Genomic DNA, 22,514 nt, shown 5'->3' with positions numbered 1-22,514 from the left:
TCATGAATAGGTAGAAGAAGATCGAAAGCAACGTAGCTGTTCAACATCATGTTGATCGCTGCGATCGCGGCTCTCTTCATCTTGCAGGTGCAAGGGGCACTCGCACTCCAAGCCAGCACAACAGCTACGACGACAGATATTCCTCGCTGGTGTGGCAAGCATTATGAGAGCGGGTACCTCACATCCCTTCACTCTTCCAGTCTCTTTCGGATTTGAACGTGGCTGACTGCAAAAGATCACCAAACATTGATCCCGGTGGACAATTCACATACCCCAGCTCATCACCAAATCCGCTGCTATACGTCCAAGTCTCGCCCCGACACAGCATCTATGTCTCCTCTGAGCGAACAGCGACATTCATAGTCGATGCCGCACTATCGTACTACCATGGCGAGGATTACTACAATTCCACCCAGGTCTTGGGGACACGTACAACCCGGCCCTTTTCGGATTTATATTTCGATATCCGCGTAGAGTCTACGGACCAGGTGTTGATAACTAACAACGTGGCCGTAAACACGACTGATAATGTTTTCGATTTTGAGATTGGCCAATTACTCACGCCCCAGTTTGAGGCTTATAATGTTGTACTTTCTGGTGCATCTTCGGATGGAAATCAGACTTTCACCGCGGCAACGCAACTCTTTTATCTTCCCGACAAACTGACTGGAAGTGTCACCAAAATCGATAATCTGAACGGCAACCTACTATACAAAAACGACGCAACCAACAACACATTTGTGCCATTTTTCGCATTCGGATTCTACACCTCTTATGGCGGATATTTAGAGACAAGTCTCACAAATGTGCAAGCATACTACGACCTTGGATACAGCGCCATTCATCCCATCCCCACGTTTTCGGATAATCTTACTACTATCCTGGATTATATGGATGAATTGAATCTAATGTTTCAGTATGATATGCGCGGGACATACACCAATTTGACATCCGTTGCGGAGCAAGTGAATGCAGTCAAGGATCATAGTTCTCTATTGGCGTGGTACACGGCTGATGAACCTGATGGAAATCAAGATGCGCTGAACGCTACGACGTTGGCATATGAAACTATTACGGAAATCGATAAATATCATCCTATTGGGTTGGTGCTGAATTGTCAGAATTACTATTTTGAGGAGTACTCCGCCGGAGCGGATTATTTGATGGAGGATGCGTATCCGATTGAGATTAATGCGACGTGGTCGAAATGGGGGACTCCGTGTAATGCGACGTATGGGGATTGTGGATGTGATAATTGTGTCGGGGAGTTGCAGGATGTTTCGAATCGAATTGATGATATTGCCAAGTATCAAAAGTATCTCGGGGAATGGTCGAAACCGATTTGGGCGGTACCCCAATCCTTTGATGGTGAAGGCTACTGGAGTCGGAATCCTACTGTTAATGAAACATGGGTCATGAATCAGCTTGCCCTAAACCACGGCGCAAAGTCCATCATGTTATGGACGTTCCCAGCTTCGGATGAGTTGGCGACGGCTAATTCGCAGCAGGCAAAGGCTTTAACAAGGTCACCAGTGCTAGAGTTCATTACCGGAGGCCAACCGAAACCCATCTCGGTTGCAGCATTTGAGCAGCTGGACGTTTCGTATTGGATTGTAGGACAACAAGCGCTGGTTAGCGTTGTAAATTTGGAGTATGATGATACTTCGTCCGCAGTTGAGATTGCGTTGCCATTCACTGCTTCGTCCATTGGCTCAGGTGCATGGGGCGATGTTTCTTGGGAGTTGTCTGGTAACGCACTGAATGTGCAGAGCTTGGATGCTCTTGCGACTAGTTTTGTTATCCTAGGTCTCTGATAGGCTCAATGCAATTGTGCTTCGTTCACGCCATATGGAGCTGCTGCTTGTTTTCGCACACCTACCCTCTTCCCTAAACACGAGAAAGTGGATGTTACCAGAAAGTTGGTAGGGAGGTCTTGCCTAAATTCGCCTTCAAGTGGCCTGTAAACGTGGACCTTGACATCTAGACGATTGCTCGCACGGATGCGAAAGTGGATTGCACACAAGTCCGCTTCCATAATATTGGAAAGATCCGTGCTGTGTCGATGCGGTCCAGATATATAACAGAGAGTCTGACATGACTCCAGTGTCCACAGGTTGTTTCAGCGGTGAGCGTGGGGAGCACCATGATGCCATGCCATTATCAATAGTTAATACGTCGGGTAATGAAAAATGGATTTGATTTTATATCGTCAGAGCGGTTATTGAGCGAGAGCAGCAAGTCACCGAAACATCACCGGCTCCAGCCAAAGCAAATCCCGACCGAATCATGTGATTGGTCAAGCTCCGTCCTCCCCGGAAGAAGTTGAGGCAACCCCCACGGTCACCCCAGCTTAGCTTGCATCCTCCATCTTTCTCCTCCTCTTCAGTTCGTTTGCAAACATCAGTTCCGTTCACAATCCCAATCAAGGATTGAACTTCTTATCATTCATCCCTGTCTGCCATCATCGGCATGCAAGACATCGTGCTTTGTTGGCAAAATCCGTCCCTCAGGGGCCAAGATAAGGGCCCTGAACCTGTGTCCCGCTACCCACGCAACATTCCCACCACCCTTAGTGGGTTGGTGGATACATGGATACCACTTTACGGAGCACCTCGCACGGACGGTCTCTCCCCTGGGATAAACATGCCTTTCATCCCACTCTTCATGGGGGGAGCCCTTACGGTACTCCCCCCGGCAGTCATACGGTCGGCTTTCGTGCTTCATCGGATCACTTTTCGGCTGATTTTGTGAGTTCCGGTGAGATTCTCGGGGTATCCGGGGTATCCGGGGTAGATCCCAGGTTGATCGTCCTGGCGTGCGACCATTCATTCGTCCATTGCTCTTGTCGCGGGGTTTGCTGTCACCCCCCATATTTTTCCCGTTGCTTATCTACGTAGTGTCGTAGCCCATAGTATAACTATAAATTGATATAAATCGGGGGCCCCGGATCGTATTTTTCTTCTCGTGGACCATTGCTTCTTTTTTGTACTCGCCGTTTATTCTGTACTCCATACACCCGCAAAAATGGACGCAGAACGGTCAAGTCTCGACAAACAGCAGGAGTTTATTGAAACTGAGGAAGCCGGTCCTTCCAAGCCTTTTGGCAACAATGAAACCGCCATGCCTCCAGCCCTCGCGGCTCTCAGCGAGGAAGAGTTTGAACAGGTGAAGAAATCCGCCGTCCGAAAACTAGATCTTCGTATCATGCCTGCCGTTGTGTTGATGTATATCTTGAACTATCTGGATCGTCAAAACATCGCCAGTGCCAAATTGGCCAATCTGGTGCAGGACTTGAACATGACTAGCGTTCAGTACCAGACTGCTGTCAGTCTGTTGTTTGCCGGTTACAGTACGTCTTTTACCCTCCGGCAATCCCTGTCTCCCACTAATGGACGTAGTCACCATGCAGGTCCCTTCAAACATGATTGCAAGTAAAATCACATGGCCTGGTATCTACATCAATATCGCAATGGCGGTCTGGGGAGCCATCTCGGCCTGTACCGCTGCAGTCACAAGCTTTTCCGGCCTCGTAGCAGCGCGATTCTTTCTCGGAGTTGTTGAGGCTGCTTTCCTGCCGGGTGTTGTTTACTACATTTCGCTGTTCTACAACCGACAACAAATGACCCTCCGCACCGCCATTTTCTACTCCGGTTCACAGATTGGAAATGCTGTCGGTCCTTTGATTGCTATTGGAGTGTTGAACCTAGATGGTAAACAAGGAATCGCCGGATGGCGATGGTTGTTTATCATTGAGGGAGTTATAACCATTTTCTTTTCGATTGTGTTTGCCATTATCCTACCTCATTCTTTGCAAACGATTCGAGGATTTACGGAACTCGAGCATGAGTTCTTGCAGTACAACTATGCCAAGGATATTGGACAACAGGATCATAAGGATGAGGCGAGTGCATGGAAAGGTCTCAAACTTGCTGTTTCGGACCCTAAGACGTGGTTGCTCATGGCCACTTTGTGGGCTGTACGTACTTTCCACATTGGCTTCTGAGACGGACGCTTACTGACGTACTCTAGACATATGTGTCCGCTGCTGTGGTGAATTGGTTCCCATCAGTTGTTGCAACCTTGGGATACTCGCGCAACACGACATACGGTCTCACTGCGCCGCCCTATATCCTCTGTTCTATTGTCATTTGTATCGTTGGTTTCCATTCAGATAAGGTATGTCGATATGATCCGAGAGTAAATAAGGGATGCTAACATGCAACAGAAACAAGAACGATTCCTTCATGTCGTTATTCCTCTGGTAGTGGCTGTGATTGCAAATATTGTCGCGGTTTCCTCCTTGAACACAGGCGCTCGATGTATGTTCTCTTTCTCCCAGCTATAGACCGTCACTAACAATGGGCAGACTTTGCGATGATGCTCATGCCCGGAAGTTGTTATTCGGCTTCTATTGTCATCCTATCATGGATTACGGGTACTCTGTCCCAGCCCGCCGTCAAACGTGCTTCGGCTATTGCTCTAATCAACGCCGTGTGCAACACCCCTAACAGTAAGTCCCTATTTGAAGCTTCTCCGTGATCATGGTCTAACAGAATCAGTCTGGACATCATACATCTACTATGGCGCACCTCGCTACCTCGCCGCCTTCCTGCTGAACATGTCCATGGCTGCGCTAGCCATTGTCTTTGCATTCGTATTGCACATGTACCTGCGACGGGAGAATGCCAAGTTGGACCGAGGCGAGGACCCAGGCAAGCACGGTCCTACTGCTGCTCAACAGGCTGCTGGATTTAGGTATTTGGTTTAGTCAATTGTGTATACCCGAGCGTTGTTACTCTGCGGAGTGTTTGGATTCTGTATGACATGAGGATATGGATAAAACGATGTTTTAGATGCATATAGACAGCATATGACGACTGATGTTTTGACAATAATACCCTCACTTATGTAGTAGTATGGCCTACGTAGTAAAACCGTGGGATTGTTAAAAAAAAGTGTGTCTCATCTGCAGAACAGCAAAAAAGTAATCGACGTCGGCATGATTCGAACATGCGCGGGCGAACCCAAGTGATATATAAATTTTACACGATGATGGGATATCACGTGATGATTCTAGTCACTCTCCTTAACCACTCGGACACGACGTCTCTTGTTGTGGAATCACGTGGTATTTGGATTCAAGTAGACATGACAATTCTCTCATTAAAGTTAATTAAGCTAACTAACTAGGAACTGAATTTAGATCTACCGATTGAGAACCGAACGCCGACCAGATGCAAAGTATACAAGACATTATTGACAAAAAGACCACACACCTCCTAACCCACATCATGGATTGATTTGATCGTCACAACTTCCATGCGTTTACACTAATAGTGTGTTTTATCTCGTATCGTCCCCCGTAGTCGTATAATAAATCCAGCTCTTGAGATCCTCAATCTTATCCGGCGCAAATTTGACTGCCAACAGTCCCATAATACTCAACACAACCACAAATCCCAACAAAAACATACACAAAACACCCACCAATCGACTCTTGCGCATCTTGTATTCGTTGATTATGCCACCTGCGGCGCGCGCAGAGAAGCCCACAATGCGGTCGTAGCCGAGCATGTAGTAGACCAGTCCCAACAAAGCGAGGGTGTAACCTCCCACTTGTAGAGCGGTCATGGGCGTGTGCCAGAGGACGAGGGACGAGATAACAATCAAGATATCCTTGAGAATGCCGCAGAGGCGCATGACGAGGGAGGATGTTTTGCTGATCTATACACCACCGCAGTCAGTACAACCCCAAATATAAGCACGAAAAGAGTGTTGAGAGGAGGGGGGAGAAAGGACGTACGAGAAAGACAACGGAAATGTTCAACGCAAATGCCACCATAGCATTAGCAACAAGCATCCAAATACCCACATGCCACACATCATCCATCTTAAAGCGTGGCAATTCTACGGCGGCAGCAACAGCGCCATTCATAAGTGCACAAATCGGCGCGAAATAATACAGTGACACCAAGGGGTCCATCTTGAATTCGTCCGAGGACAGGAGGCGTTGAACCATGACCAGCCGGATGGCTTCAAAGACGATTCCGCCAATCTGAAACAAAACGCCGACAATGACGAAATCGACTTCGCCGAAACAGGCGATCATAACCCCCAGAACGATCACGCAGACGTTCATGAGTTGTCGGAAGTTGTAGGGCTCAAGTTTGAAGGCCCATGTGCAGAAGAGGATTACGACGGGGGTTGTGGACTACAACCCACGATGATCATTGTCAGCGCATTGCTTCCCTTATATAGATCAAGGAGGGGTAGGTACGGTACCTTGAGCATCTGAATAAACGGCACACTCAAATAGAGATATGTTACATTGCCACAAATCAGACTCAGGCTGAAAAACACGCCTATCGGCACGATGGCACGCAGGTATACCCGGCCGGTCATTTTGACTCGTTTCCGGCCGTCGAGTAGCGACGTGAAACGGGCTAGGAGTTGGGTCATTATGGTTGCGAAGGTTAGGTGCCATGTTGTTAGAATGATAGCTGTTATCGCAATCAATGTTAGTTGGTGGTTTGCGTCAAGGAGGGACATGGAATGGGTGGGGGGGGAGGACGGACGGTATGCTATGGATTTTGTTAGTGTTTAGTCAGAATAGAGAGGAGTTGGCAGATAGATGGAGGGAGACTGACCGAAATGCCCATATCCAAGAACCTGCTTATTAAAAAGAATCAATGTCGAACTCAGCGCAATCCATGCTCTATCACCATCGATCAGTCAGTCGTCAACACCTCTCTGCAAAGCACTTCCGGGTTGTTTGACTAACATGATAAAAAAGGCCGGATGCAAACCCTTTCTTGGCTCATTATTCTGTTGGTATTGAACGGGTTTCTCAACAGTCGGCAACGTGGGATCCAAACGCGCTGTTTCGGAGTCGATGTCGGCGGTCATGATGCCGCTAGCTTTTTTTTTGCGGTAAAAGGAGCGACGGATAAAAGGAATGGAATGAAAGTGAATGATAGTATGTAACGAGCGAATATATTATCAAATCGTGTGTGTAGTGTATGAGTCTGAAGCTACAACACAGGTACTCCAGTGGCCGTCAACTCAATCTGACGTATACAAAATACAGAGTTGCGAAGAGAAGCCTCAGCCAACTGGTTAGTGAAGTTAACCTAGTTACCTGACTGACCAGACAAAGACAAGACTCCAAGAGTCCAAGCCCAGTCAGCCCAGCGGAGTAACTTTGTGTATAAAGGGGTCGAAAATAAATGTGCGGTCACAGTACATAAGCGCCATTCGGTGTACAGGTACGAGACACTTTTCGTCTTAACTTCTTGCGGCTCAGATCGAGACTCCATCAGAATCATCGCATTAACCAAATATAGAACCACTGTGCGCTTCTGGGTGCGGTTATTGGCTACTCGGAGTCCATAATCATGAGCCTATGAGTCCATGAGCAGTTCATTCAATTGTGATGTTTTTCATTGGTTGGGATACGAGATAAAAGTTTAACTACTGCCGTGTCAATGGTACGGGCTAAGAAAGCCCGTCGCACCCGGAATCTTCGTATGGAGCCAAGCCCATTTCTCAGCCGTGCCAAGGGGATGAACTTGCTTGAGCTAAGATAAGTGAGACACTTCTACCGAGCTGACGGGGTCCATTGGAGCCAAGCCTTTGGGTCAAGATAGCGTGCTGATTAGATGAATTTTACGAGGCGTTGTTGGCGAGTAGATCGAGTGGATTTGGTGGCTCTGAGACTAACAAAGTGGCTAGCGGATGGCTGTTGTTGGTAATTTAATTTAGAGGTATGGCATGTATTGAAATGAGTTTTGCGGCGTCGACGGAGTGTGTGGCGGACATACGAGTAATCGTCGAGTATCGGCGGATACTATCCGTATTAGCCTATTAACAAACATCTGGGAATAGCCACAAATACTTTGAAGACCACGTATTCCAGAGTGTGCGAACAACCTTGGGATAATTAACCGAGAGACATGGCTCCCACTTCAAAGAAAAGAAAGTTTGCGAAATTCGTACATGCATGCATTTTTCTCTACAACTCTGCAGCGCGACGGAGTAAGAAGATACTCATATCAAGGGTGATATAGAGAGTGTTGATATATTAAGTGAGGGCATTCAAATTGCGATACATAGCATAGCAGCTATCTACGACTCTACTGCAGTGGTATCATTACAATGTCGTGTGCGCCTGGGAAATCAGGGTTATGCAAAGTTCAGCTCAGCCGCCTGCAGCGTTCGTTTTTGGTGAAGGTAAAGCCGATGTATGTAACGTATGTAATGTATGTAATAAGAGTATTACTATTTACTAGGGTTAGGGTTATGTAAGCTTCTCTCCCCGAGAATGTTTCCTCAAGTGGACAGACCATCAACAGTTTCGCTGCCCTACTTATTAGACATTACGCCACAATCTATATGCAATCATAATAAAGTAACTACCAGCCTCTTGGGGTTCTGTTTCTCATAGTCAAGCTTGTGCCACAACGTCAGCCTCAGTGACTGCGACGATGCTCATTTCATCGCATCCAGTCTGTTCAGCAGCAACCAGAAAGTCTTGAACAGTGAGCTCCAACCCTCGCTCGCTTAAAAGATCCTCCCCTTCACCAAGCACTCCTCGGAACAAAGGTCCATTCATCCCTCCATTCAGCTCCCAGACTTTGCCATCCTTCTGCTGGACGAATGCCAAGAAATGGTGTCTATTATCGTCTCGAGGGGAGGGGACATTCGAAGATCCACGCGATGCCGCATCCATGTGCGCCTCTTCCAGAAAACTGGAGTCATACAGCAACTGCGCCCGTTCTGTGGGCCCAAGGAGGATAGCTTGTTGGCGGAGTGCGTCTATTGTCGTGCCGGGCTGCACAAATCGACCACCTTCTAGGTTGAAGACTACGTGTAGGAGAGCCATCAGTCCACAAGCATGGCCGATGGTCTGTTTCATCCATACGATTGGTTCGTTGGGACCTAAGCCTTTGTACTCTGGTATAGTTGGCTCAACGGCTGAGCGGGCAGCTCGATATATAGACTGGTCTGCGAGGACAATCAGGGCATGACACGGCCGGAAACAGCACTCTTGAAGGAATTCCGGAGAAGTTGAGAGAACGTCATGAAAGTCGAAATCCGGTGAGATCTGGAGATTCTCACAGAGAAGTTTCAGGACATCGGGATTATTCTCTGAGGCGTTGATGTATCAGCTGTGCTCTCTACGTAAAGGAGGATAATTTGTACCGAGCGGGATGAAGGTCTTGATGCCATCAATGATTTCCGGGGCAGGCATGTCGAAGGGATTGATTATACGTATGTACAAAGCGAAGAGCTTATGTCGAGTGTAGGAGATTGTGTCTACGTCATGGAGAAAGACGGATCGTGGGGTAGCTCCTCTTTGTCCGACGGCCTTTCACCGCCCAATGCCGATCCCGCCTGATGCACATGAAGCCACTACAGAGGATATCGAGTCTATAGTTATACGGAGTAATCTTTACGAAATGTGGCAGCATGTCGCTTCTGCATTACGAAGTAACGGATGTGTTGAAATGGGCTGGCTTGTGGGCAGCCTGGGAAAGAAACTGACCGGTCCAATGTGTACTATAGCATGAGAGCAAACGTTTCGGAAAGTATACGGTGCATGTTTGTGGTGGTATATTGGGCGGTATTTCATGACGTGTATTATTAATATAATTGCGGGTTGAGTACTCCGCACACGCATGATTCACAATTTCATATAGTACGTAGTTACATGCTCAGTGGGCGATAATACGTACAACCGAAGCCGTTGTCGGTATTACGAATACGGGGCTTGGCGGACGAATGGCCAGAGGATCAGATACGTAGCTCCCCGAGCAGGACCATGGCCCGCCTTATCTTCCAACCCATGGACAAGCCCGGAGATTGCGGCTGACCTGCAGGCTGTTCGTTGGCTGACAAACACGACAAACGTTGGCCCGTCATTGGGCGCGAAGTCAGACTACGTAGTAATTTCACAAGGGACTGACGATGGCGATTTTGGGGCTGTTGATTGGCCCTGTCTTTCATGCGGTTTATTCTGGCGAGAGTGGAGAGTCAAGACACGCTGTGCATCCGCCGTAGACGACTCGTACGTTGATGAGTGTTGGTCGTTGCTTGCCAAGTTGTTGCATTCGGTCAGTCGACAATGCATCCACGTACGTAGTATACACATACTACAGTACTCATACAGAGCACTGAGAACCTACGACGTACTTGTAAAAGAATGAATAGGAATAGAATTGAGAGTGCCTAGCAGGCTAGTAAAAGGTAAGAGCCCGACCCGTGATGTGATGGACTCTCCCTTCCGTGACTTCCGTCGACTGCCGAGCCTCTGATTGGCTGCGATCGACACCTAAAAAAACAAAACCAAAAATAAAAAAAAAAAAGTATAGTTTTAAAAAAAGCAACATTGCTCCGCCTGTACAGCCGCCTATGTATCGAAAACGTACAATATATTACCGTTGAGGCCAGCCACCAGCGTGTGTATTGTACGGACTTTTACAACCCCCCGTTTACGTCAACCTACCTTAACTTAACTAACTAGTTAACTTTACCAGCTCACTCCGTAATTTATTACTCCGCCCTTTTCGCCTTTCACCTCCCTTTATTCTCTGCATCCCGGCCCCTCCAGCATCCTCCATCTACACATATCGTCGTCTCTCGTTGACTCACTTGCAGATCGTCTCTCGCTTTTTCTGTACAGTTCAGTTATGCTTTAATATTGCTTTCGATTACTTGTGTCTCACCATTCCATGATTTGCATCGTTTCTTGACCACGCTCGTTTCCGGTCTTGCGTTCCGCCTTTCGCCACCAACAACATTTGTCTCATTCCATTCCCGGCGAGGAATCCACGCTATTTAATTTATTGGACTCACTGAATGCCATGTCGCGGAAAGCGGAGTCATTTGATTTCATGGTATGATTTAACATTTAACCTTCTCTCTCTCTATCCTATGGGGTAGATCTCCTGTGCTACACTGTCGGAGAGAATGCCAACAAGTCATAATGCAGTTTCCAACACCCGAACGAAGGCGCAGACTGCCTGCAAATTGTCGATGGCCGCTATCTATCGCCCTCGTGGCCGTCACATTGATCGTCATCTACATCGCATACCATAACCCATCCTTGAGCGATTCGAATATTCTATCGTATGTACTATCGATTAATCCCTTGCGTCGGAACACGTGCTGAAACGACCACCATAGTGACTACTCTCGCGAAGAAGTGAAACCATCCTCGGATTCTCGCCATGGTGGTGACCTGAATCGCTTAGTCGCGCAACTCTACAAACCGTTCCTCCATCCCATCGACGCCGAAGTGTTTATCGGTGAAGATGAAGTGGAATACAAAATAGCCCAGAACCCGCCTCGCCTCACAAAGTCGCTTGGACGGAAGATTTTGTTGCTTGATGTCGATACTCGTGCGTTTAATAGCGAGGGTGGCATTATGAATGAGCATATTGATTATCATGCCCTTTCGCCGCATACCGCGGGCATGTTGAGTCATTACTTATATGGTAATTTTCCTCCCCAGCAGTTATCTATAGAGTTGTCTGCTGACTTACTGCCAGCAATGATTCACGGCTACGACTACAAATTCATCCAATCCCCCACCTACACCGACCGACACGCAACCTGGGTCAAAGTCCCCATGATCCGCGAAGCCCTCAAAACTTATGATTACGTCGTGTTTATGGACGCCGACGCCGTCTTCCATTACCACCACCTTCCACTTGAATGGCTCTTCAATCACTGGAACGTCACCGACGAAACCATGCTCGCCATGGCCCTCGACCCTGACGCAGACTTCAACCGCGACGAGCGCGGAAACACCAACCTCAACACAGGCTTTATCATCGCGCAGGCCAGCGACCGCACCACACAAATGTTTAATACCTGGGAAGACTGCGTGACCGACGAGAAGTACGCCAACTGCTCCAAATGGCGGTATCAATGGAGCCACGAACAAGCCGCGTTCAGCAACTACCTCCGCTACGAGTACAACCGTCCCAATGAAGTTATTTCCCTGCCCTGTGCGGAAGCGAATGGTTATCCCAGCAAAGCTGAGGTGGGTTGCAAGGGCGAATTTGTGCGTCACTACTGGCTAGATAAGGGTGCCACGGTCGGCGCATTACAAGACGCTGTTACTCAATATGCGACGTTGAGGCTACACGATCAGTTCCATAGACATATGGATCGTACCGTTGTCAATGCGACTGGTTCAACGCTACCGTTGAGAGATGGAGAGACGGTTGTTGTGTAACCGACCCATCATCTCTGATGTATACATTCTTCTCTTCTCATATCATATGACAATTTTATATGCAACAGCGTTTTTATTTTGAGTGAAGTGTTTGCTGGATATGATATAGGAGTTGACGTCCGGAGGTTTCGTTTTCGGTATTCGCTGTCATTCGTGACTCGATCTTGCATTCTTTTTTTTTTCACTTTCGGTGTACATATTCATACCAACATATACTAGAGGGCGACGATACATATATTCTTAATGATAGGCATTTATGGATAAAATCCATTCACAATTTGATTCGATATTCGAGTATGCCTGGAGTGTAGGAGGAAGAAGACGATGCTAACCAATATAAATACTGAAACCCTCATCCAACCCCATATCCACATCGACCGTCCTTCCATGCCCCTTCCCAGCTCCCAACGGACTCTGTCCCTGTCCCTCTCCCCCAGTGGCAACACTGCCACCCTCTCCAAGAACAGTAACCTTCCGAATCTTAACACCAGACTTATACCCAAACCGTCCACCCACGCGCAACTTCTTCGTAGCAGTATCATACTCAACCAGGATCTCACTCGTATTACTTCCCGTATCAACACTCTCCCCATCATCCAACCACAGCCGCCCCTCTGCTTTTCCGTCCTCGTTCGGGGCAACAACAAGCTCAAAATCTAGCTTGCGCAATTGAGTAGTCGTCTTCGCGCCGTCCACACGCAAGGGGATTATCGTGCCGCTGCGGATGTGGACGGGGATCTGGTCGAAGGCGATGTCTTGGAGGGTTATCCATTCTCCATTCTCTGCCTTCACTGCTTGCCCGCCCTGGGTTGAGAAGGAAGAGCCGATGGAGAGTTTTTCTCCGGTCCAGAAATCGTACCATATTCCCTTCGGCAGGTAGAATGTGACGCTGGTCGACTCGTCGTCTGTGACTGGGGAGATTAGCAAGGCCGAGCCATAGAAGAATTGTAACTCAATATCTAGCGTCACCGGATCGTGCGGATATAGATAAAAGAGAGGGAGGATGGTACTCGGCGTCCCATCAACGGTCTGATAATGAAACTCCGTATAGAAATAGTCCAATAACTGATAGCGGGTCTTTATCGCTGCTCGCGCTGCGTCAGAAACCTCAGGCCATCTGTAGAATTCTTGAAAGGGGGCCGTGATGTCGGCATGGTTGCGATAAAACGGGTACCATGCCCCCAGAACAGCCCACCGGGAGCATAGAGTTGGCCAGGTCTGGAAGTTGAAGCCGCACACGTCGGCGCCGATGGTGGGCATTTGGAATATGGCGGCAAATTCAATGTTTTGTCGGATAGAGATGCGGTAGTGGTCCCAAGAGGAGATGTTATCACCTGATGATTCCGGTCAAAATGAGTAAACCCATGTTTTAGAGGAGAGGGGGCTTACCAGTCCAGTGGCCTGATCTCTTTCCATCTCCTGCAAAGGACGAGCGCGATATAATCAGTGGGCGCTTGTTGGGTCGACGCTCCAACATGGCGTTGCGTGTAGCTTGCATCATGCTCGATGCAAAGAGGTTCTTGGTATCATAAAAGGCGTATCCGCCGTATTGGTATCTATCGGTGAATATTGTGCCGCCGTAAATTATTCCATCGACTGTACCGAGTGGGTAAGGAGGATTCAGCAGATCTCTCCCGGGAAGACCGATACGTTCGCCGCTAGATTGGCGTTTACTTAGACTTTTGGCGCTGGGCGGTTGTAAGCTGTCTGGGAATCCGGGCATTTCACGCCATGAATCGCGTAGTGGCGGTGGTGAGGGAGGGATACCGGCGGCTTTGGACCAGGCTATCGCGTCTTCGCATGGATAGGGGCAAAAGTTTGCGGGCTACTGAACGGTTAGTTTTGTCCGTGCTGTAAGGGTGAGAGGCACACCTCATTCATATCGATCCAGATTGCATCAACGTCGACACCTGTCTTTTCATCAAAGAATGACAAGATCAGACTGCTCCAGTACTCCTGTGCATTTGGATGGAACCAGTCCACAAATGCCGTGGCACCAGACCACATGCCCGCAAGAAACACAGAGCCGTCGTTATTCCTGAAGTAAGCTTCGCTTTCCATGAGTTTGTCGTAGGTGGCCGGATCATCAACTGAAATTGGAGGATCGACCATGACCACGTAGTGCTGGTCATGATCATGCAGATAATCTACCAGCTCGCGCACTTTGTGTAGTGGGAAGCGCTCCGGATCCAGCGTCCAGGTACGACGCAGATTCACTATGAAGTCAGCTTTCGCTCTAAAACGGGTTGAGAATTGACTGACTGTAGTCAATGTCGGACCAGACTGTCTCGACAGGGATATTTGCTTCGGAATAGTTGTACACCATTTCAGCCACCATCATTACATCTTGATATCCGTATTTACATTGGTGGAATCCATATGTCCAGTATGCTTGTTCCGCAGGCTAAGATGAATTAGTATCAGTATCATAGTATTTCGTAGGGGAGAAGGCACTCACCGCACCAACGACCTCTGCATATTGCCGTCCAACATCAAACGGACTAGGTCCAGCAAAAAAGTAAAAATCCAAAACTCCCCCGATCAGATTATATTCCAGGTACTGCTGACCATCCTCGGTTTTGCTGATGAAAATATCCATTCCGTTACTACTAGCAATGTAGACACCGTGTGCTTGCCCATCCCTCATTTCGAGGTAAATCGGGTGACTGCTATATAAATTCGCATTTTTGGGTAAGAATGCATCTCCCACATTGTAAATAGTCCGCTTGTAGTTATTCGTCTGACGACGGAAGGAATCTACATCTTCACCTAGCCCATATATGTACGGATCTGTTGGCATCCAGGTGCGCAAGTGGACGAATTGTGGTTCGAAGATCAGTGGGTTAGCAGATGTATCGAATACAGTCTCATTGGTGTCGCTGCGTTGTACTGTAAATGAAAATGGTAATTCAGTGTAGGAGAATTTGAGTAATGGATCTGCCGTGTTGTCGCTTCCTTGTGGGAAGGAAAGTACTTCGGACGGGATTTGATACACATCTTCTGCGGCATCGTAGATTTTGACATGAAGACGGCCGTCTGACTCGTCACTCGTCAGTACGTTTTCTAATTTTAGAAATTGCGAGCATAAAAATTTGTGCTTACCAGTTTGATATTCAACCAACAGCTTCAGGTCTTTAATATCAGCCCCGTACACATTACACGGCTCACCAGCCAGTTGCAGACTTGCAGTTAACGAAGATGCTGTCAGGGCAACATGTTTCAGCTCATAGCCAGGACAACGGGAAAGATCGGCTATCGCTGAGGTCCCAGATGTTGATGTCGCTGTTGATGAAATAACGCCTGCCACACCGGCCAATGTCCTGAAAGATGTTTGGTCAATGACACCTCGCGTATATGTCGCCCATTTGTCTAATGAATCGACCAGATGGGCGAAGTAGGTCGAGATGGGAGGCATGTCGCCGATCACTATGAGGAACTTAAGACTCCTATGAGTTCCACTGCCGGATCCATGTACAATATATGTTGGAAGAAAACGATGTCTTTCAATTTAAGGTGTAAGAAGGAAGAAGGAAAGAAAGCAGGGAAAGAGAACGTCCGGGGGAGAGCTTCAGGTACCTGGATAATGCGGGGGGGCCAGGGCTATGCCTGAAAAGGCTAGCTTATGAATTAATGCACGTCTGTGATTGGTCAGGTTGTGGTCAGATGAATTGGAGAAATGATGTCACAAGACCATGAACGATTAGGGTTAGAAAGCAATATAACTGGCACAGATACACTACTATCAGAATATTGGTTTTGTTTGATTATCAAGAGGTATCGGCAGACTGAACAAGCATGCTTCATTGTGGATGGATACTCGACTTCGGATTCAAGTGGTTTCGTGCGGAGGAGAACAATATATATACAGTTCCAACAGACACATGCAGACGCGTACAAATAACATCCTCAGGTCCGGTTCGTCAATTGCATCAATCTATTCATCTCAAGCGCTAGATAACCTAAGGGCATGGAGAATTAAACACATATGAGACATTATCCATTTATGTTAGCTCGAAGTATATATGGCAGTTCACTCACGGCTTGGCTCGTACATGATACAACGCCGGAACAGATGACAAGAGCACTCCAGGGAATTAGCTTGTGCATTGGTATGTATCTGAGGTAAGAATAGTGTACATATACGTACTAAGGTCGAAATCTGCTAGAACAAAACATCAATGAAGGCAGTCCGAAATCCTAGGTAAGTTACCAACTGCCAAGCTATTTACGTAGGGGCTATCCATTGCCCGATGCCGGTTCCGGGTTTCAAATAAGCGTATCTCAAAGGCACATATTACATAGGAGTAGTTTCGCTGATGACGGAATCAAATCGCATAGCCTCATTCTGCATACCAAGTTGGAATACCACGGTTAGGATCGCCCGGGCGAAGTGGAGTTCTATCAAGCTCCCGGCGGCCACTAATACTTCTTGATCTGTTCTGGAAGGCTGAAAGAATGTAGATTCATATTCACATCTCTAGCTATTTTGTACTATGTATGAGTCTAGAATAAGATTGCGCATTCTAGTGGGGCCGCAGTTCTCGTTGATGGAGGGAAAACATGTATACTATCTAGGTAGCCGTTAAAGTATGACCTTGATACCCCCGTGCTTTGATAAATACAGAGGAGACCTTAACAATTTCCAAGCGCACAAAATCCGAAGGAGTAATTCAGACATTACAAGACCAAATAGCTAATATATATGAAAAATGTGTTTCCATAATCTCCGTCTCAATTATGGAGTCCCGTTGCTAGAAAATCGTTCATTAACCTCACAGCTCTCCTATTGTTTTGTATCCTCTCGGCGGCGGCCTATTAAGACCTATTAGTTTCCAAAGGGTCGTCTAGCGGCTTCAAGGACCTTAAACTTACGGAGAGTAGCATCCAGGTGGAAGGGTATCGGTATCTTCACTGCAATTTTGGTCATTTACGATCGGTACGTTCATGATAATGTCCTTTAATGCAGATAATTGGTTGGAAGCCTGCTGTTTAAAATAATTTGGAGAGAATTGGAATGTGAACACGCATGCCATCAGGCATATAAAGACAAATCGGGACATGTCAATGCGTACTATGTCACCCGGGTAAGAAAATTGAAGTATATGGCTCTGGTGAAGGTTGAGAAGATTGATTAAACAGGTCTGACACCTGATTTGTTGGTCACGAAAGTAGGATATCAGAACAACTTCCACCGTTACTTCTTACTTTGGGGGAGGAGGGCACACAATTCTTATGTAGAGCACTACCTAGGTATGACTGTTGAGTTCACCTAAAGCGTCTTTATATCTATGACCGTCGTTTCCGAATGCGTTCATTTGTTCCAAGCTTAAAAAGCTTTTTGAAGCGTTCTTCGTCATCTTTGCTGCCGGAGATGGTACAACCCATAGGTCGATAACAGATTGCTATATTTAGTTTTCGGTGTTTATTTCCTTTTTCACTTGAAATACTTAGCCACGGATTCCTTGCAGCATACTTGATGCTCTGCAACAGACAGACAACATAAGCCGCCTTTAGGAACTTGAGCCTCACATCCCTTAATGCAGCTCTTACACCCTTTTGTGCGTATTATGTATGTCCTTCTAAATGTAGAATAACTCGTAAAGGGAGTATTCGTGGCTGAGTGAAAGCTAAGAGATTAGCATTGTACAGTTACCTAGACACGGTGTCTGTTTCCAAGAAGTTGTAGTATATAGGGAATCATCTTCTCTATACGATGGAATATATCTGTCTGTCATATATTGAGAATGTCTTTCTTTTCTTCTTCCCTATACTATGCAGTCAACTTCAGTTTCATCAATCAAGACTGCTTCCAGTCACCAAAATGTCTCCAGGCCCCAGCAATTACACCGTTATGAACAACAATCAATCCCAGAATCTACGCATCATAACTCATTCGACAGAGCACTGCGGACTCGTGATATCTGCGCCCTGGCAATCCTTCTCGGATGGTTGGTAGCCATCTGTTCTGTAGGGATAGGTATCCAGATGATCCTATCTTGGACGCCGATAGACCCCTACTTCATTGGTAAGAAAGTCTTACTTGGCACTGGGGTGTTTTGCTTTCGTCCAAAATACCCCCTAAACATGAATGTTTGGGGCCACAAGGCATATGCTATGCCAAAATACGTCTCAAACCTGATTACTCTCAGCCTAAGAACGACAGCCACTGGTCTCATTGACTGTATGAGTTATGTGCACTCGACAACGCTCAGATGGGCACTTGTCCGCGAATGTCGACTTCAAAAGAACTCCAATACTCAACTTTTTACAAGCGCAAAATCACATTTCCCAAATAAGTGGTATATGAAATCATTTTTTTACTATCTCTATCAATTATCTATGGAGGCATGGCATTGCTTGTGACTGAGGCAGATATCCTTTCACTGTGTGGTCAGGTTACCCAACCGGCAACATCTATTGAAAAAGAAATAATAGATTTTAACGGCTGGGGTGTTATGGCTTTCGGAGCCGGTCTGTTGCTACATTGTCTCGTATGCACTTTATCTCTTTGCAATAGTACCATAGTTCCTACCTGGAGTTCACATCCAATGGTCAATGCTAGGGCGTACTCATGGTGGAGCTCATGTTCGGAGGGCGTTAATGATTTGAATCTTGGTCAAGGCACACCTCTGACTTAAAACGCTCAGGAATCTCCAATTTTGCCAGCTCCGGATACGTCTCATACGACGCTCAATCCAAGATCATCAAAAGAAGCCCTGCCATTTGTGCAGCCCTTGACGGCATCTACTCCGGACATTTTACCTTCCCGTCCCCAGAGACAACAACAATCCATGCTAGCAATACTGCCTAGAGCATGTAGGATTCGGTATATTGTATGGGCATTTTTCGGAGCCTTTGCAATCTGGTCTGGCATATCAGGAATTGCTGGTTCCGCAACTGGGCAGTTAAAACCTCGTGATGCAATTGTGAACGGCACAAATAGCTCCTGGGAAAGCTTTGCAATCGTCGAGGTCATGTATCCAAGTGCTGCCCACTTTATATATAGACACGACTGGATAGGCCTGCTCATTCAGATTGTGACACAGTCATTTATTGTCCTTGGTCTACACTGCATTGAGCTTATCACCAATATCTCCCGGGACGAATCTTGCTGGCGAAAGGCAGCAGCCGTTGGCGTGGAAATGAAGGGAAGCGCAACAACGACATTTACGACTAGTTGGCAAAGTATGACGTGTAAGATCTTGAAGTCAATCACACAATGGGTATTTGGAAAAGCTTTTACCGCCGATATTTCGGTGATCATGTCCCTATTTCTACTCGTAACGATGACCGATCTTTTTCTTCTGTCGTATATTTTTACGGAATATCTGATCAGGCGCAAGCCTAAGGGATATCAGCCTGTCACCTACGGCGATATTTGCAGACTGGCTCGATACATTGACGAATGGGATGAGACGCGTATTTTCTGGGGTGATAAGGGTGAAATTGGCAATGGAACACGTCGTGCAGGAACAGCGGGTCATCGCTTATGTGATATTCAGCCAGATACTCTATATATTGGCCTTGCTTGAGTATGTTCAAGCTATTTTATTATTTGGTGCATCTCTAGTACCTCCTGCACTGTGTTTGTGTTTTATTCGAGCACATGTACCAGGTATCTTCAGCAGCTAATCTTGTTACCCTATGCCTTTCTACTTGACCTGTTTAAATTATAGATTTGGAGTTAGGATAGGATTCCGTGGAACGATACTTTTCATCCAAGATGCTGGGGGGCCACTTATGGATATCTCTCCTCTCTTTAAACATCTTGCTAAATCGATGCTATTTATTCTGTCAAAAATGATCAGAGGAACAATTACTCCCCTTGTATATATGAAAATTACTCATATAACCAAGTAGCAACCCGACGCGGGTCCTTATCCATCCTCGGCGAGTCCTTCTTCAACTGATTCGGTCCTCGTTTCACATACTGTCCATCACGAAGCTGCCCTTTGATCTCGCCATTGGCCCACATGACTTTACCGCGCAGGATAGTGTATCGAGGCCAATTGGTAAACTCTTTGCCCTCGTAGGGCGTGTCTGTGGAAGTTAGAATTAAAGAATAAATACCTGATTGGGGGTTGGAGGAATGACTTACAGTCGACATTGTGATGTAACATTGAATTGGTGAGGTTGAATGGTTTGAATGATTTCTCGGGGTGCCACTAGGAGATTTGACGTAAGTAATGGAAACAAATAGAAAGTAATGGAGAAGCTTACAATGACAATATCGGCATCAGAGCCAGGCTTCATAGTTCAATGTTAGCAATCACTGATTGAGTCTATCTGATGTAATACATACCATCAAAGCTCCCTTTTTGGGATACAATCCATACTGTGATATAGGGTTAGTTTCATAAATATCATAAAGAATAGGCATCAAACATACCAACTTAGCGGGATTGGTAGATGTCAACTCAACAAACTTCTGAGGCGTAATTCGTCCCGTCGCCAATGCACCCGTAAAAAGTAGCGATAACCGAGTTTCTACACCAGGGATACCGTTGGGGACAAGTCGGAATGCGCCGTTCTTGCGCATGAGCAAATCTTGTAATTCTTCGCCGTGACAGTCGTGCTTCTCGCCTTCCATGCTTGGTGTGTGTTCGAGGACACCGGATGGCTTTCCATTTGGGTGGTCGTAGCGGAACGGGCAGTGGTCGGAGGAGTAGATGGTGAAGGTGCCGTTTTGAAGAGACCTTTGTTTTGAGAGTTAGATCGCATACATTTTTATGTTGAGATGAGTCGAACTTACACAAAAAGCTCTTCGTGGTCGTTTGTATCTGGTGGAGGAGGTGGCGAGCAGATCATCTTGCTGTTTTCGAAGCATGTAGGTGAATGAAAGCGTTTCTGGTGATGTTTAGTACAGTATATTTGATTTATGTTGCCGATGCTCGAGGCTTACAAGATCGTCCCATGTGAGGTTGAAATATTGCGGACATGTCTCTGCATAGACTGGAAGTCCCATGGTTTGTGCCCGGCGTACATTGGCCGCTCCCAGCTATGGGCCATATTAGAACCCAGAATGACCCCATAGTCTGGAAGAATATAACTCTTACAGCTGATCCAACATGGACAAATAGAATGGGGTTTTGAATCAATGATGCGAGTGAAATGGCGCGGTTGGTGGCTTCGCCTTCTGCAATCGGTGGCCGGGACAGAGCGTGATAGTAGGGTGCTAGACAAAAGTCAGCGAGTGGTCTATTCTGTTATTGACGGTAATAAATACTCACCAACCATTCCTTTGGCTTCAAGCTTATCTGTAGACGAACTATGAGTTACTGCTCCTCGAGGTACCGCACCACGAGGACTTACCAGTCAACCACCCAATCATGTCGCCGTTTTCCGCGTGGATCATCTAATTAAGCATGTCTGTCAGCCAAAAGTGAAACGTATACTAGTAGTAGAAAATCACTAACAGTCGTAATAGAATGTTTCCTCGCCGCAAACATAATATCCAAAAGTTGCGAATCTGTCAAACGCTGAGTTTCATACGTCAAGAAAAGCTTGCAGCTGCTAATGCCCCAATCCTTTATCAATACCGGCAACTCATTTTCTAGAACATCGGCGTCGTTGCGAACAATAATAATGTGAAACCCATAATCGACGTAACTGCCAGTGGACTCGGCGCGCGCATTATATTCTTTGACGACTTTAATGAGACTTCGGTCTTCTTCTGCACGTGTCTGTGTCGCGAATGTGATTATTGTGGTAGTACCGCCGGCCACTGCACTTTTCGAGCCAGTGTCGAAGTTGTCAGCGCATTCGCCGCCGAGGCCATGGGGTCCTGTGGAACTGTTAGACAAGCCGTTCTGTTAAGGGACATCCTGCCTTGGACCAACCTGTTTTCAAGTTTTGGCATAGATGGACATGAGCATCGATACCACCGGGCATGACATATGCACCCCTGTAAATTTAACAACCTGTCAATGACCAATTCCAACCCAGTCGATGTATCCCAACGCATCGGGGGAAATGCATACTCGGCATCTATGATTTCGGCCCCCTCAATTTCATCTTGATCAAATGCGTATGAAAGAGCCTTAATCTTTCCATCTTTGATTCCAATACAATACGTGCTGCGGATTTCCAGTAATCAGTCGGAATGCAAGCAAGATCATGAATATTGCGGAAATACCTAATATCACTAGCCGTGACCACTGTGCCGTTGACAATAACCAGGTCGAATCTAGGTCCCATCTTGACGATACTATCGCTTTCTGGTCCTTGCGATGACTGTACTCTCTCACAAACAATTTTTTACAGAAGCAACATG

At 46.8% G+C, this 22,514-nt stretch overlaps 8 protein-coding genes across 8 annotated transcripts; 4 read left to right on the top strand and 4 right to left on the bottom strand.

The window, feature by feature from the left end:
- Window positions 1-48: 48 nt before the first annotated feature.
- On the top strand, window positions 49-1,814 carry EYB26_006606 (uncharacterized protein; the record flags this gene model as incomplete). The annotated part of the gene is made up of 2 exons (XM_054265882.1): window positions 49-173; window positions 236-1,814. The coding sequence occupies 2 exons, from the start codon at window positions 49-51 to the stop codon at window positions 1,812-1,814; spliced, it is 1,704 nt and encodes a 567-aa protein (XP_054121857.1).
- A 1,210-nt stretch (window positions 1,815-3,024) lies between these two features.
- On the top strand, window positions 3,025-4,768 carry EYB26_006605 (uncharacterized protein; the record flags this gene model as incomplete). Its single annotated transcript, XM_054265881.1, has 6 exons — window positions 3,025-3,349; window positions 3,399-3,976; window positions 4,030-4,176; window positions 4,226-4,319; window positions 4,367-4,510; window positions 4,560-4,768. 6 exons carry the CDS (start codon window positions 3,025-3,027, stop codon window positions 4,766-4,768), a joined length of 1,497 nt encoding a protein of 498 aa, XP_054121856.1.
- Window positions 4,769-5,343: 575 nt separating this feature from the next.
- Window positions 5,344-6,906, bottom strand: EYB26_006604 (uncharacterized protein; the record flags this gene model as incomplete). The annotated part of the gene is made up of 5 exons (XM_054265880.1): window positions 5,344-5,724; window positions 5,804-6,211; window positions 6,283-6,581; window positions 6,648-6,715; window positions 6,782-6,906. 5 exons carry the CDS (start codon window positions 6,904-6,906, stop codon window positions 5,344-5,346), a joined length of 1,281 nt encoding a protein of 426 aa, XP_054121855.1.
- Window positions 6,907-8,443: 1,537 nt separating this feature from the next.
- On the bottom strand, window positions 8,444-9,250 carry EYB26_006603 (uncharacterized protein; the record flags this gene model as incomplete). Its single annotated transcript, XM_054265879.1, has 2 exons — window positions 8,444-9,147; window positions 9,202-9,250. 2 exons carry the CDS (start codon window positions 9,248-9,250, stop codon window positions 8,444-8,446), a joined length of 753 nt encoding a protein of 250 aa, XP_054121854.1.
- Window positions 9,251-10,862: 1,612 nt separating this feature from the next.
- On the top strand, window positions 10,863-12,241 carry EYB26_006602 (uncharacterized protein; the record flags this gene model as incomplete). Its single annotated transcript, XM_054265878.1, has 4 exons — window positions 10,863-10,895; window positions 10,991-11,127; window positions 11,185-11,495; window positions 11,550-12,241. 4 exons carry the CDS (start codon window positions 10,863-10,865, stop codon window positions 12,239-12,241), a joined length of 1,173 nt encoding a protein of 390 aa, XP_054121853.1.
- A 327-nt stretch (window positions 12,242-12,568) lies between these two features.
- On the bottom strand, window positions 12,569-15,656 carry EYB26_006601 (uncharacterized protein; the record flags this gene model as incomplete). Its single annotated transcript, XM_054265877.1, has 6 exons — window positions 12,569-13,575; window positions 13,631-14,066; window positions 14,114-14,457; window positions 14,504-14,645; window positions 14,700-15,277; window positions 15,344-15,656. 6 exons carry the CDS (start codon window positions 15,654-15,656, stop codon window positions 12,569-12,571), a joined length of 2,820 nt encoding a protein of 939 aa, XP_054121852.1.
- Window positions 15,657-18,431: 2,775 nt separating this feature from the next.
- Window positions 18,432-19,773, top strand: EYB26_006600 (uncharacterized protein; the record flags this gene model as incomplete). The annotated part of the gene is made up of 3 exons (XM_054265876.1): window positions 18,432-18,540; window positions 18,889-19,009; window positions 19,062-19,773. The coding sequence occupies 3 exons, from the start codon at window positions 18,432-18,434 to the stop codon at window positions 19,771-19,773; spliced, it is 942 nt and encodes a 313-aa protein (XP_054121851.1).
- Window positions 19,774-20,081: 308 nt separating this feature from the next.
- On the bottom strand, window positions 20,082-22,438 carry EYB26_006599 (uncharacterized protein; the record flags this gene model as incomplete). The annotated part of the gene is made up of 14 exons (XM_054265875.1): window positions 20,082-20,281; window positions 20,340-20,406; window positions 20,462-20,488; window positions 20,544-20,576; window positions 20,631-20,937; window positions 20,994-21,088; window positions 21,144-21,239; window positions 21,298-21,416; window positions 21,472-21,498; window positions 21,554-21,596; window positions 21,658-22,025; window positions 22,081-22,145; window positions 22,222-22,317; window positions 22,377-22,438. The coding sequence occupies 14 exons, from the start codon at window positions 22,436-22,438 to the stop codon at window positions 20,082-20,084; spliced, it is 1,605 nt and encodes a 534-aa protein (XP_054121850.1).
- Window positions 22,439-22,514: the final 76 nt, after the last annotated feature.

The sequence above is a fragment of the Talaromyces marneffei genome, chromosome 5 (assembly GCF_009556855.1).
Source record: "Talaromyces marneffei chromosome 5, complete sequence".
In the NCBI taxonomy this organism is placed as follows: Eukaryota; Fungi; Ascomycota; class Eurotiomycetes; order Eurotiales; family Trichocomaceae; genus Talaromyces; species Talaromyces marneffei.
Note: the sequence above shows the minus strand (reverse complement) of the source record. Positions and strands in the feature narration are given on the sequence as shown.